The sequence below is a fragment of the Notothenia rossii genome (assembly GCF_949606895.1).
Source record: "Notothenia rossii genome assembly, chromosome: 5".
NCBI lineage: Eukaryota > Metazoa > Chordata > Actinopteri > Perciformes > Nototheniidae > Notothenia > Notothenia rossii.
The window spans coordinates 17,480,198-17,496,648 of record NC_136903.1 but is presented as its reverse complement, the minus strand read 5'-3'; the positions used below and the strand labels follow the sequence as shown (position 1 = coordinate 17,496,648).

General features: G+C 39.2%; 1 protein-coding gene across 1 annotated transcript; it reads left to right on the top strand.

Annotated features, from left to right (window-relative positions):
* Positions 1–1,551: 1,551 nt before the first annotated feature.
* On the top strand, positions 1,552–7,464 carry lysmd4 (LysM, putative peptidoglycan-binding, domain containing 4). Its single transcript, XM_079685368.1, has 3 exons — positions 1,552–1,709; positions 3,888–4,156; positions 5,909–7,464. Exons 2-3 carry the CDS (start codon positions 3,896–3,898, stop codon positions 6,443–6,445), a joined length of 798 nt encoding a protein of 265 aa, XP_079541494.1. The 5' UTR covers positions 1,552–1,709; positions 3,888–3,895; the 3' UTR covers positions 6,446–7,464.
* Positions 7,465–16,451: the final 8,987 nt, after the last annotated feature.

The window sequence follows — 16,451 nt, the reverse complement described above, 5'->3', positions numbered from 1 at the left end:
GAGAGATTGTATTGGTCAAACTGAAGTGTACTCAGAAATATGTCCTGGTGATTGGTAGTGTAATTAGGCTGATTAAATATGTTGTATTTATTTATGGGGTCTGTGCTATGGGGCTTACACAACTCACCTTTTGGGAACAATTTCAGGCAATCTTTTGAGCTCGCCTGCATACTGCTCATAAATGGTTTGATGGAAGAGGGGTGTGATGTATTTTCATGGTGGTATTCATCAGGCGATTAACAATAGATGTAAAATGTTCAGTTAAACTATCAAACTGAATATTACATACCTGTAATCCACAATATCAATAACGGAATGGAATAAAACTAATGCTTTGCCCCATGTAAAAAACACACCCTGTATTAGTTTAATCTGATAAGAAGATGAGAAGCTTTTAACAAATCTTCAGCAATATGAAAGACCAATAGCCCCATCTAGTGGTCAAAGAAGGCTGCCCTTACCCTGACCTCTGAAACCTTTGTGATTCTTTCCCTGAGGACCCAGGAACCAATATTCACTTTCGATCATCCTCTCAGCCCAAGGCAGTGTGCTGTAGCTTTCCTCACCAACACTTATGTAGTATATAGTAACTTACATAGGGTAAAGGGAGAGGAAGTCAATTGACAGCCCCTGTACTTTAATGGCTTAGGTGTAATGATGACTTTCTACCAACAGATGTCAGACATAGTGGACATTTGCTCAACTATTAATTAGCAGATACAGAGAAGAAAAAGTCAATCTAATATACCATTTATATAATATACCTCAGTTTTAAGTCGTGGAGACTATAATGATGATGTTTAAAAAATATATAATACACACATGACATGGTTCAATTACACTGAACCATGAGTGTATTATTCAACTTTTAATCTACTTTTATTTAGAATAAAACCATTACATTAATTAAATATCTAAAGTTACTCGACAGTAAAGCTCATCTAATATTTGGAAAATTAAAACCTACCAATAGATTATCAAGAGGAAAATACTAATATTTCAAGAAAATAGCACTATCAAGACATTTGTTGTCTCAGCAGCTAGGTCGAAATGATGTTGTCCATACTACTTTTATTGGACTTATATCAGATGTCTTTTTTTTCATTGGTAAAGTTTTGGTCTTAACTATTATTTATTTTTAATGGTTTCAGGTATCATACATGTCTTAATTTGATTTGTTTAAATATATATATTTACACATATCACATTTTGTGGCTGCATCGTACATAGCTCACACATTGCAGCACATTGGTCTCACTCCTGGTATGAAATGTTATATATATTTTGTTAAGCTTTAATTTGCTTTGCTTCAATGTGTAAATGTGAACAGGTAGCCTGTAAAATGTCCTGTGTTTATGCAGCAGTACTGTCCAAAGTGTAGCCCACTACAATTCAATAATCAATTAATACAAAAATATAAAAATAATCAGCATCATAAATTAATATCCTTAAACTTTGTGTAGGGATCTCTTTAAAGATGAAATTGTTGTTGTTGTGACATTCCAGAGCAGTGGGTGGCGGTAGAGCTTTTCTTGCAGCACCTTCTTTGAAAGAGTAGAAGAAGAAGCAGGCTAACAGCAGCTAGCACGAGCGCCATCAGTTGGTGCTGTAATGTTCGTCTGTCCAGCCGGGGTGGACTCCTCTGCCAAGGCGCTGTCCTGCACTACTGTTACTTTTTTGTCCTGCACTACTGTTGCCATTTGGATAAGGTAACTAGATGTGGGGAAGCTCAGTCTGAGATTAAAAAGTCTGTGACACTATATTTACTTTTTTCTTTAATAGTAACAGTATTTCTTCCTGTGTTGTCATGAACATAAGCTAACGTTAGCTCACTGTAACTGGAGCTGAAGTTAGGCAGTTCGCTTACTGTGCCATGGTGCCGAAATTCAGCTGAACACATGCTGGACTCCACATATTGGAGTCAGAAGTAACGGTAACACGGTTTAAAGTGATTTTTAGATTAAATTACGTCCTTCAGTTTGGCATTAGAGTGTTATAAGTCGGTTGAGAAATGATCGCCTAACTTTGTTAACTTAAAGTGTATCTCGAGCCGGTTTCTCAAACGTACCTACCCCACCTTTAATGTGTACAACAACGTTAATCAAAGTGCACCGTCCATTCAAATGTCAAGCATAATGAATATGTGTTAGGGTGCTGTCACTCTTTAGTTTAAAGGAACTATCGTGCGTTTGCCTTTTTTATGTGGTCGTGTAGGCAGGTGTGAAAGCTATAATTCAACCAGGGCGCCGAGAGGAAGGAGCTTTCGGCCCGCAAGTGAACTCTGGTGCGCCTTTTTATGGTGAAAAGCAGCCAGAGTCAATGTAGATATGTGGCATTAGTATGAATCCAACTGTTGTTAAACTCATACTGCCACATAATGGTGTCATCTAGCTATGTGTAACGCTATCCAATCAGAAGTGTAGATTTGATAGCTCCATGTGTTCCCCTGAAAAGTGAGCAAAACAAAGCAGGCACACAAATTTGACAGCAACCATCATCTCTATTATGAGATAGAAAATGGATATAAAATACTTTAGAATAAGGTGGCACTTTTAAACTCAAACACAACTTTAAAATGAATCGATTATTTAAATACAAGATATCTATATCAGGAGACAGGATGACTCAGTTGGACCTGCCACTGACTGACTGATACAATGCAGATACATATCTGCTCAGGTGAGGTTTAGATTCTAGGAAAGCTTAAAGGTACAATGGGTCACAAAATAGTATATAGGGTTTCTTAAACGGATGGTAAGTATGTGTAAGACCCATGGAGCTAGATAAGCGGGGATAACTGCTGTACGACTAACAGGCCATGGCATTCAGATGACACTGCTGAAACAAGCCACTGTAGTTTAATCTAGAACAGAAGTCAGATGTAGATACAAGGCCAGGCCACGTCGCAAAGCATCTGCTCTCAATTCGTGTGAGTCAATGATTCAGAGGCAGATTAAAGGTACTGTAGGTTAGGTCAGAGTTTGATAATGGTCTCTCTTGTCATGGTGTTCAGTAGAGTCATGACTGCACAGCCTGTAGGGCCTACAATGCAGTGCTGGGCTTCCATAGGAGTCTCCCCAGCAACATTTGACAACATTTATTTAACTGTATATAAATAAATGTAGTTTTGTATTGAACACATTATAAGTTGCTTGACTCTTTTAGAATTCATTAACTACACATCCAATATATGAGGCTATGATAGTTTGCCAATGTCTAAGATTATTCTTATTAGTTTTTATACTGTACTAAAACTATGTTTTAATACTCCTTTATTCATCTTGATTGGTGATATGCTTAATTCTACTTAAGTTTCTTCAAAAATACACAATAAATAAAGAAATTAAGGCTTTCTTTTAGAAAAACAACCCTGCTCAGCAAACAGAGCCAAAGCTATCTATCTAGTATGAATGAATTAAAGGTGGGGTAGGTCATTTTGGAGAAAACAGCTCGAGTGCGCTACACTTTGAAAATACAAAACCGGAAAAAATCTGCCACTTCCTTACAGAGCCCCTCCTCCAACACACACGAACGCGCACATGACCAATGAGGGCACGAGATAAGTTTGTGCACAGATGGAAGGCTGACAGGCAGGTAGGCCCTCCAGTTATTTTACCCGGGCCGGCTCAGATGATTGGTCGTGCTTTTTACAGTACTACGGCTTCCACAGATGACATTTTTTTATGGATTTTTTGTCAAAGCACTTCAGATATTCATTGCTATCGGGATGTTAAGAACATTCCATGGAATATAACAAAAAGTGTTTCTCGAGCCGGTTTCTCAAACTTACCTACCCCACCTTTAACTGTCATTTCTATTTGGTTTGGATTTATAATGTAATATGTTTTTAATTGTACTCTTGCTTTAATGTTGGGCCATCTTTACAGGCTTCACGATGCGGCGGGGGGATCGCGCTTCCCGGGCTTTCCAGGCCCCGGTGGATGTCCATGCCAGTGTAGATGGGCAGATCTACATGTTCAACATGAGGCCCAATGAGTCTACTGCCTCCTCAGATGATGAGGAGCTCATCGTCATGGAGATGAGCCCGCGAGTTTCACTGCAGGAGCCGGACAGTCTGAGGAACATCCAGCTGCTGGAGCGGGAGGTGCTGGACGGGGACAACCTCAACAAGCTTGCACTGCAATATGGCTGTAAGGTAAAGATAATGAATAATCAATGATTTTTATTTAAAACAAATCTGGTCCTTATCTCAAAATAATGTTTACTTTTAACTTTATTGCTATTTATCAATCTAGTTTGTTTTGGGTTGAGTTCAGAGATATCAATTGAATATATCTTTGCCTTCTTTTGAATATGATAACATTAGAAAGCACTCGGCTTTGGTGCTCAAAGACGCACAAAATGAATACTTTGAAAAACTCACCAGAAATGTCTCTGTCGACCCGGTTAATCTAGATCAGTGGTCACCAACCTTTTTAAGCCCAAGATCACCGACCTCGGCCTAGGTGAAAGGCGAGATCTACCTATTGCAGAATTGAGTGAAAAAGACGGCCCAGACAATGCTTCCAATTTGAGGCCTTTTATATTGGCTAATTGCATCTGAATTACTGTTACAATGAAGGCTCCATAATCAGCTCACAGCATATAAGCAGGGGTAAAGTGCTATTGGGGGGCGGACTTCACCTCCTCTAGGGGGGTCCGGGGGGATACTCCCCCGGGAAGATATTTTTTTAAATATTGAAGTTGAAAGCATCAATCTGGTGCACTTTGAGAGCAACATGAAGAGATCTATGGATACCTCTCTCAGCACCCATATGAAACAGAACTGTAAACAGATATTCTTTTTCTTTATGGATATTTTATAAATCACTCCCCTTTTAAACTGTATTCTTGTTTTACTGCCATATAGTATTTCATACCTGTTTTTCATTTATTCTCTTATTGTTTGTATAATGATCATATGAAGGTGTGCCGCGGAAATAATCTTTTGAATAATTTGTGACAAAAGCGTTCTAAACACTCAGAGAGTCCTTTAGCTCACCTGAGCCCCTCAGTCTGACAGGAGAGGACTCTCCTCCAGCTTGTTGTGGAAACAGCTCCTTATGTCCGTTAGTGCAGCTAGCTAACCAGATGCTAACATCACGGTCCCCTTTAGCACCGGTCCCTCTCTCTCCATCTCTCCCTCTCTCCCACTCTCTCTCCCTCTCTCTATCACACTAAATGCGCTATTGCCACACACACACACAGAGCCGAGCTTGAATGACACAAGCACATGTGTATTTCCATGCAACTCTCTGATTGGTCTGGTGTCTTGACTCTGTTGCGTTCACTGAACACGGGAAATGACAGTCCTGCCTGAGGTTCACGTAAAGCACGGTTAATGTATTATATTATGGAGGTTTCTCAAATATACGTCAATCAAGTGGCACCTGCTAACGGGGTGGTGGATGATGGGTTTATATCTAAAAACGTATTTTTCAAACATTATTATTTTTATTTTATTTTTCTTTCTTTTGTTACTTTTTTTTTTAACGGTCCGATCTACCCGCACCACCGACTGGTTGGCGACCACTGATCTAGATAATCCACAGATCGTGTTGTGAGCAGCTTCATGTAGGAATATGTATTCCCTCTTTGGTTGAGCTGTAAAGTAAGATGGTTCGGCAGACGTATGTTCCATATGGCGTGGTTATACAGTTGGTCAGTGCACTTTGGTGTAAAAGAAACTAGCTCTTACACGCCAGGTCATGATTTGTCGGAAGAAGACATATCTAAGTTTTTCGAAACCTTTTTTTTGGTACCATTTAGTCGCATTATATTTGAGAGAAGGCATACTACGACGATATCTCAATGATATAACACTCGGCAACTACCACCAAAACAATCTAGATTGGTGAATACAAGTAAGATTCCTGATTCCTTCAAAATCCTGTGTTTCTGTCAACAGGTGACGGATATAAAGCGAGTGAACAACCTCATGCAGGAACAAGATTTATTTGCACTGAAAACCATCAAAATACCTGTTCAGAAACACAGCTTTTTAACCGAGTTGCACACAAGTCACCCTCAAGGAGAAATGCCACACTCATCCCCCACACCAGTGAAGCCTCAGGACCGATCCAGAGCCCAGCCACACCTGCAGGAGGTCACAGACTTCCTGATGGAGGTGGACCAGGATATCGAGAAACTGATTCAGAACACAAATGATCAAGATGAAACTTTTTTAGATAACTCAAAACAACAACGGTTTGGTTTCAAAGGACAGCCTCTGAAGAGTCACGGCGCAGACTGGGGCATCCAGTGGTGGAACGCTTTGGTGGCCATGCTCCTGATCGGCATCGTCCTGCCATTATTTTATGTCATTTATTTCAAAACAAAAGATAGTGGAGTAGCTTCACCAACAGATGGTGGAGGTGCTTTTTCTTCCATCCCCTATTCAAACACCTCAGGGACAGGAGCCGAACACTTCCAAGAACCAGGATAAAGCACACCGGAATCATTTTAAGACTGATGATATTTAAGGTGTCAATCAAGATAAAGCCATCTCAACATTTTCATGCAACAACCCCGTGTGTCAGTGACATTGTCTTTCTGTTTTGTACTATATCTGCGATGCTTGAGGCAGATACTCCAATGACTGTGTTGAAGAGAAATGGATGAAAAAGTTCAAATTCTTTGTGATATTTTAGAAAACTAACGGTTCTTTCTTTAAAGAGTTGATGTAGTAACATTTCTTACAATATTACTCTCGGTTATGTTACCTCAGGTGATTTACAACATTTGAGGCTGATAAGTAACTGTTGTGTCTTGAACCTCCTCACATGAACAAAGCTGAATAGTGATACTAAATGTATTGTGTGTGTATTCTGAGGGAACACATCAGCTGTAAGTATTTCTGTGTGGGCTTCACTACAACTCGCCTTCCTATCATTACGGTTTGCCAGTATCAACATATCAAGGGTCATCATATCATTGTCATGTATCAAGCATAATCATGACATCTGTTCCAATACAGTAATATATATATATTTGCAATACTTTATAATATGAAAAATGGGATAAAAGTGTATGAGGTTAAACTATATTTGACATGGGTTTGAGCATTTATGGTGTGCCTTCCTTGATTGAATGGCTGTGTTATTGTCCACTCATTGCCATGAATGTCGTGCCTCTCTGGGTCTGAATTCAGTGCCAAAAGTGTAACATGTGTTTACAGTAAGATTTTGGTACAATATACTTTATATTTTACATTACAAGGTGTTGCATTTAGAAAATTGCATTTATGTTTCCTGAATGAAGTGTGACATAAAAAAGTGCCTTAAACCTTCATAGTTAGGTTTGTATGGTAAGTCCACCGTGAGCAGGTGGTGAATTGGTGTGCCATGTCCAAAGCACTTTTTAAAGCTGGATTTGGTTTTTAAAAAAGTACATTTGTAAACTAAGATTCAGCATGTACCTACCTGAATACAAACCTAACAGTGTGAATTTAATCTCTCACACGTTGATGTGTCTTGTTTATTGTCTGATGTTTTTCCTTCTCTATTCTTCCTTATTTTATAACACGTGTTTATTGAGATTATTCACAGACACGCAATATACTAGGATAGACTATTCACTACTGACACCCAATGTAATTAAACACTTAAATAAAACAAATACAGTAAGCCTTAAGTGTAGTAGAATAGTTTGTATTTTAGTATATCTTTAATACAGATTTAGTTTTGAGAAGTTGCAGTACTCACAGTTACCAAAAGATGGCAGCACGCACATACAATCCTACTACTTGCAGTTGCTAAATGAAACTGCATTTACTATGGTTGTGTGATGTCAGTAGTAGATTATCATCATTCAAAATGACTATTCTAAGTTCTGTTAACACTCGCATGATATGGATCTTGTGAACAAAATATCCTTAGCCAATAGTAGCACTGCATATCAATATATATATATATAAAATGTCTTTGTACATACAGTCAAATCCAAAGAATACAAATGCAGTATGTGAGGAATAACTTAAATGTTACAGATATTTAGAAACAATGCTCAATAGTTGCAAACCCAGATAACACTAACATAGCATTTGAAACTGTCTGGCCCCCGCGGATGCTCGCTATAATGGGGTCTGAACCCTGAATATTGTGTTTAGAAGATAATACACCCAAACACTGCAAACTGTTTGTACTCTACATGTAAAGCCAAATCATTCTTAGACACATCCAAAAAAACTTGTGTTGACATTGGGGGGATACAACCTATATTAGTATTTATCAGATCATGTTCTCAAATGTGTCTACCAACAAAAACAAAAGCTCCTTTTCACATTAAGCATTCGAGTCAGGTACACTGAGGCCTACTTAGAAACCAAACTGTGATTTAGTGCTTTGACAGAAAAAGTTCTTCAACCTGTGGGACTCAAAATGTTCTTTGTGATGGCAAAAGCTGATATTCTTCAAATAAAATATGAGAGAGCTCTGATCTGTAATATGACCAGCCAGAGACAATATTTAGAAAACTTGACTCAAGCGTTTGAGTTTTTCTGCGAGTCGGGAACAAAAGTTGAGTGAGCTCTATTGCTGCGAAGGCTCTATGCCTTTTATTATTCTACGACCTGAGACCCTCCTCTCATAACTGCAGCTCACGAACCCTGCTCAGATCTAGCTCCAGGCCACACTGCGCTGGCATCCTGCCAGCTCCCAGGCTGAGTCTTATCCTACTGTTGACACATGCCCCCCTTTTTCTCTTTTACCTCCAACCTGGACACTTCTACTCCCTGCCTTTCTTTATTTGATGGAATCCACATCAAGTCTGCTCCTGTAGAGGACATATTTACTAAATATAATGGAGCTCTTACCTTCAACAATCCTAATATGGTGTGTCTGATTCTTACCATGTCAATGGGAGGAAGCGTTTGGCTGACACATTAGTCAGAACATTTCATTCAGATGCAGAACACTTTATGGTCCATTACAATTACATACAAGTGACATTTGAATCACCTGAGGGGGACTTTTATTTGTATATTTAAGTTGAAAATGAGTTACTCTACCTGAAGTATACAGTTTGCACACTGTAAGGGGGTGTTCTGGTGTCACTGAAAAGCTGGTTTTGAATCCAACACATTTCTTGGGGCAGAGCGTGCTTTTTTGGAGGTGGTGGCTGAAGCGGAGGGGGCTTTCCCTCTGAACAAAGCACAACTCTCCATACGGTCTGGGTGGAGGGTAAATACAGTGAAAAGATTCACGAGCAACCCGAAGCGCTGCAGCTTTAAGAAGTTTGCACACTTGAGCAGCTGGCAGCGGGCCACTTGGCCAACATAAACAGCCCTAATCCTTTTTCCAAGGAGCTTTCAACACTCATCTCTCTGGCGCAACGGCCACTGACTCACTCTCTCTCTCCCTGACATTCCTGCCTGTTGTCATTCTGCACTACCGTCACCAGGAGGCGCTGTGGCCCTTACAATGTGAACGCTGTTGATCATTATTCACTGCTAAGGTATGTGCCTTCCTTTGATTTTCCCCTGAAGCGAAACAGGTCTCAGTTTTCAATCTTAGTGGGAATGGAGGCTTAGTTTCACAATGTCATGTTGACCTGAAGCCCACAGAAGTATAGGTTGCTCCTACAATTGGTGTTGACAAAAAGTAAACTGTGAACTTTCATATGGTTTCTATTCTTCACCACCAGGCACTTTTATATAAATCAGCTTTTGGTGAAAGGTTGGCAGAATTTTTATTTTTTGTTAAGCTTGTTGGAATCAGCTTTTTGCTGAAAGGTTACCAGAAGTTATTTTGCACTCATGCCAAAATAAATCGTATTTAAGAATTACAACTTTAGAATTCAGACCAACTAAAATACCACAGTATATTCTCTATATTTCTGAAATAAAAAGATGTGTTTTAGAGTTATAAACATAAATACAGTGTGATTTCTGTGTGAGTGAAACTGAGGTCTGTTTGAATGGGGGCAGGGAGATCCAGGGTTTTGATTTCCTCAGCTCCCGGGGGGATTTGGCAGACACAGGGTAATTTGTAGTGAAATTTCCAGCACAGTTTGTTTTGCAGGTGGCTGAGAACGAAGGCAGGGCGTGGTGGGGAATGAGAGAAGCAATTTGCTGTCTGTGGGCTGTGAATGTGTGTATTGTTGCACAGCAGTAGGTTTAGTGTTATGCTGGTATGTGCTATGGTCCAATGGAAGGGAGGCAGCAGTACATTCTCATGGATAAACAAAAGGATTGTTGAAATATTAAATACATTTTTATTGGTGAATTCCTTTCCAGTAAATACACAATGTAACTATCTTTGTCTGGACAAGTCAGTTCTGCAAAGAGAAGATATACTTATACTCTCTATACTCTACTGCTCTATGAAAAGAGTATTTCAGTTTGAAACACGAGTCACAAAACAGGGGGAAAAACGAATTCAATATGTGAAAAATATCACATGACAAAGCAACATGAGTGTATTCGAAGCTTCTCGCCAGAAGACATTTCAGTCTCACATGCTTCGGAGTGGATTCAATTAAAAACTCTTCTCTTTGAATCCCCGGCCAGAATTTCAATGTAGTAATCCATGCCAGATGTTACAGCACCACTTGAGGAACACACAAGGTGTTAAGGAAAGAGCTAAGACTGTTACATTTGTTTTTATCAGCAAATCTTCAGTCCAATGAGAAACATGAATTTGTGCTATGAAAGCTAATCCTGCAGAGAAAGCTCAGAATATGCTATCAAGGAATATTTTGACCGGCATAATTGGATTTCTTTTCACATGTAGGGACTCTGGATTTGAATGAGAATGCATAATATATTTCAAGCATGCTGTATGTCATCCCTTAAATCTGACTGTGTAAGTGAGGATCATCTGGAGACACAGATGGCTGGAGAATGTGATGTTCTGTCACTCATGTTCCTGCAGGGGCGGCTGTTGTTCTTTCGCCCCCGCTGTTGAGGAACCAATTGTGCAGCACCTGTTTTACATTCCAGCCGAGGTTTGAGGGCTGTTCACCCCGAGGGACACTTCTATAGTCAAACTAACACCGACACAGATATGTATGGAACAAATTTTTCTTTAGTCCATCAAATAATTGTCTCTTGAATCTTTGCGACACTTCCAAAACATCAGTGTACAGTATGTGCTGTAGAAAACATATAAGTTCATCATTTTAGTATAATTTTTTTCCCGATGTCCAAAACTATAAGAGAATCATGTTCTCTGCTGTGCTCACATTCTCTTTTCATCTGCAATGCATTGACCGTGCTGATTATACTGTTGTACTGAGAAAAAAACACAACAGTGTATACATTTAACACACATACTCCCTTATCAGCGCTATTATTGTACTTACAAGTTTAATGCAACAATAATAAATATATAGAGTACTATTGTATGTTGCAATATAAACTTATACCGAAGCAAATGTGTAAACCTACTTGGTAATAAAACTGATTCTGATATTACTTATAATACATATTAAATAAATAAGCATACATTGAATACAAAATACTGTGTACATTCTATTTGTCTCTTTCAAAGACATTAACTGATACATTGTGAATACAGTTGTAGCGTTTTACACTTTTTACCAGGAAAATACATGAAGCAACTGAAAAAGCTTGTATTTTTGCAGAAAAGGATCAAAAATTCATTAAAAAAAGTAAGGTTTCTGTGCATGTGTGTCACTAATTTAGATTACAGTTTAAAACTGTATCTTCAGAAGTGGTGGTACTGAGATCATATACTGTCTCATATACCGTCTCATATAAACTCCATTGTGTCCTTGTTGGCTGCAAAGGACAATGTAAATTGTTGGCAGGGTGAGAGAATCCACTGAGACAGGCATGGATGAGGAGAGGATAATGGGTTGGACATGCTTCTCTAAATCACTGGATGCAACTCAACTGAGCACCTGCTTGGCTCAAGACACACAACTAGACGCTAACAGGAGGCTCAATATGGATCTCAGCCCTCTGACACTATATTACACCTGCCATACTGAGCAGGTTATCCCTTACCTGCAATGGCTATACTTGCAGAAACATTTTCAATAGAGGGAAAACGCAGACTTTGAAATGGGAAGGAACCGTTAAATCAAAACGAGTTTATAAAATATAGATAGAGATTATGATTAACAATGCACCAAGGACTCCTTAAATAAATCATAAGGTTGTTACAAGAGGTAATCAGGTGTACATTGGTTGAAAAGAAACTGAGTGAATTAAGATGTTCTATTTCTCCATGGAGGGAATTAATGATTTTTTCCTATTATTTTCTCCCACTAGCTTGTTCATGCCAAATTAAACACTTTAAACTCATTGGTTTTTGAATAACTGGCCAAATAGACCGTTTTTCCTTTCTACATTTTGGCTTTGAGACATTTACAAGGCCTTGACACGAAGTCCGGCCTCTGGATCTGTGCTGCAGGAGTGTGTGTGAAACAGCTGTGTCAGACCAGGTGCAGTCTGTTCAGTGCTCCAGTCTCAGACACAATTTATACCATAATTCCTGGCGGATAATTTGCAGCTTCCCATGCACTGCCAGATGAACTCTATTAAAACTGGCTTTTTTTTTATACTAGAACTGGAATGCCCCCTCAAACAGAAAAAAATAAATGTTCCTGTTATTAAAATACATTTACGTGCTGTGGTTTTATTCGACACAAAGGGGTTTTGATTCAATTAAAGGGAGGATAATGCAAGTATGTAGTGACTGTTAATGAAAAGAAAATCCTCCTGTCATCTCACACCATGTGTATTATTAACAACAACTGGAACAATGTTGTGGACATGTATATTGTGAGAACACAGCATAACAGTAATTACTGCAGGAGACAAATATCATCCCAGCAGTAAGCCCTTTGTTTGGGACATGACATGGGTAATGAGAACCACTTGCTGCTGGACTCCATAAATTATATCAGGGGTTTAGAGGTTGCAAGGCTCAATACTCTGCTCATCCCTCTGAAGTACTTGAAAAACATCCATTGCACGTCACGCTGAGAGATGCTGAATTTCCTGCCATTCCCAGATGTTCCCGTGCAGATGTTTTCAGAGGAGGCTTTCAAAGGAAAAGCTATAGGCTTCCAAATGCTGTGCTAATGTTTGCTTTTGCTCACACGTCCAGGCAAAAGTTGGAGTCCTGTAGGAAAAACACCAAGGATTGAAGACTGAAATAACATTTGAAATAGGATGGCAAAGCTAGTTTAATTTAAATTCCATTTTCCATTTTGTATAAATAAAAAGATACATTTGTGATTTTAAATAAGGGTAGAATAGGATAAGTATATTCCAAAGAGAGAGATAATAAAAACATTTATGAAAAGTCATGTATCCAAAATGAATGATGCCAATTCGTTTTACTGGATGTCTGTCTCCAATGTTGTCCTTAACAAGAATACCTCTTATCGTATCCGACAGCTGCATTTTACACCTTACTGACACAACAAAGTGGCGGATAGGGACTGTCAAGTGGAGCATGGGGAGGTCAAACAAAGTTGATCCAAACATGATAGAGGACTTGGTCAACAAAGAGAAGGGACACAGCGAACAAGCATCCATCTCTCGTCACTGTGCTCACAAAGCTGCCATACATGGGGGAGTACATGTCAGCCGATTCCCTTTGGCGAGTGGCTCCTGATCCAAGGTCAGATAAAGACTCAGTGACAGACCCAAGACTGAATTTGAACCTTGAAGGTTATTTGGCTTTGAAAAGACAGACAAAAACTGGACTGATGTGAGACCTTTGCATTCAAAATGAAGCTTACAAATAACTGACATGCTGTATTAATGCCAGAATATTTGAGATGTAAACAAATCCGTGTGTGTGTGTGTGTGTGTGTGTGTACATAGTAAGGTTGATTGGTCATTAATTGGGCTTGAAGGTTAGCAGATCTCTCAGCAGATCCTTGCAGCTGGTGTACAAAGTGAGGGCAATGGGTTCAGTGGTGTGTGTGTGTTCTCCTGCGTGTGAAAGAACAGCAAAATCAGGTATCTAGATTTCCGGCCAATTTGCTAATCTCTTTTTTTGTCCAAATCTAAATCAGCCTTTCTTGTTGTCAGTGCTCTGTTGGTATTAGTCAAAGCAAAGTGTCTCTGTTTCAATTGTAAGTCATGGAGCTTAAAATACATCACACACAAACCTAAACATGTGGGCCATTCAAAAAAGATAAGCGATGTAACAGGAGAATCTAAGTGAGATACAGAAAGGTATTCATTGATGTGTGCTGCCTGTCAAATATATATGGCAAGTCATTATGGCATGATAATATAATTGTCCTTTTCTTACAATGGTTGGTACAAGGACACAAGATGGTCGATGCTTTCATCAGCTCTGATGAAGGGTATCATAGAGATACTTCTGCATCAGTAAACTCAGCTATAACCCGATTTAATCAACACTTACCGACTGTGCGTTTAGATGCGCACCACTTTAAAAGTGCCAAGATATTAATCAGGATTAGTGGAATATGCCCCTTGAGAAATGTAAGCACACTCGTCTCCCTGTGCCCCGCCGCTCTGTAATCAACATACAAGCAGAGATCACAGACTGCTGAGCTTCAGATTTGTGCTGTGGTCTGTCCTAATACTGCTAAATATTCAAGCAGATTCCAGCAGGCACAGGCTTCTTTTTAAGTGCAAAGGAAAGATTAACAAACTTGAAAACATATTTTTCAGGGGAGTAGAGTGTTTTCTTTAACCCAAATGGCTGAAACTGAAAGTCTAAATTGTCCCTGCAGGACATTTCTTTTTAAAGCCTGCTCATGCACATTTCTCAACTAAAAAAGCACTCAGAAGCAACCAAAGATACTTACATACACAAATACACAAGCTTATAGATCTATACAGCTACGAACACAGAGATCAAAATAGACCTTTAATTTAGAGCTGTTGTGAAAAAAAAAAAATATCTGATATAGGATATGAGAAATACATTGAGTGTAATGAAAACAGACTAAAACAGAAATAAATATTGGCTGGTTTAACTCTGAACATAGACGACAGTTACACTACACTCTGGCACTGAAGTCTATTTATAGTCATCATTTGATGGCTTCAGATTGAGTCCCAGCTCTTTGATTTGATAGTAATGTGATAGATCTCTTTGTGAATGCACGATAAAGTCACACTTAATAATGTTCTCATCGCTCTGGAATTGATATGATTCTCCCCGTGTTGATATGTTATTCTGACCTGATTCCTGCTCCCATGGATACAGCTGCAGCAGAGGCAGAGGGGGGAATGGAAAACATTATTCCTTTATACGCTTGGAGGTACAGTGTTCAATGTGTGTGTGTGTGTGTGTGTGTGTGTGTGTGTGTGTGTGTGTGTGTGTGTGTGTGTGTGTGTGTGTGTGTGTGTGTGTGATGACAATAAAGACTTTGCATACTCTGCAACCTGATACAAAAGGTCAGATTTGGTTCTACACTTGAATATATGGTGTGTGCCACTCAAATTAGAGGGTAGGAGCGCTGTTGGCTGTTAGCTCCATGTACTCTAAGTACTACCCTGTAATACTTTTACTGCTGTGTCAGTTAGACAGTCTTTAAGTCCGTCAGTAAGTGAAACCGACTAGTAAGTAGCAATACAGAGAGTTTGAGGTTGCCCTGGTATAAACAGTAAACAAATACAAGGTGAATAGCTGTAACTTTGCCAAGAATACGACAGGCTGGCTGTTCCATCTCAAACCAGCATCTCATTAATCAGACGGTCTTGTTGCAACTGACATTTTTGTATCAGTATAAATTCATTTTTGCAGTGAACCATAGCTTAACTTCTTCCTGCTTGGTTTGTTTTGTGCTTGGAAATCCTCACTGGTAAGACTAGAAACCTGAGACAGATTGACACAGAACCAGAACATTTTATTTTAAAAAGGCATTTCATTTTCTCATCAAAGTGAGGTGCTCAAGGGTTTTAAAGGTAATGTATACATCACATTGTATGGGTCTTAGTAGCTAAATTGGACTATTTTTTATTGAATCCTATTTTATTCTTTTAGTTTTGTTTTATTCAGTCTTGCATCAATTTACTTTTATTGGTATTAAGTGCTTTAATGATGAAGTTACGGGTCACTGGGTGTGTTTTACTACGGATGGGGGTCTCTAAATTATTCTTAATATTTTCTTTGGATTTGTGAATTTGTGTTAGATATATATTTTTTAAAATATGCTTTATAAATAAAGTTTGATGTGAATGGATTTGACAATGCTACTACGTTAATTACGCTTGGAGAATAAACAGAGCTTGTTTGAGTGTTTGACAGAGGAGGTGCTGAGCGGCCTCTTCATTGTCTCCCGTTTGTTGTCGTTGACTACAGAGAGGTTTCCGAGGTGTCTCAGTCTCATCAGGTCGGAGAATTGAAGCCCCTCTCAGTCAGCTCTGAGTTAGTGACAACAGCCGCCCAGAGATAAGAGCAGGGCGAGAGAAAGACCTCTGCATATCAGTGTGTGTGTGTGTGTGTGTGTGTGTGTGTGTGTGTGTGTGTGTGTGTGTGTGTGTGTGT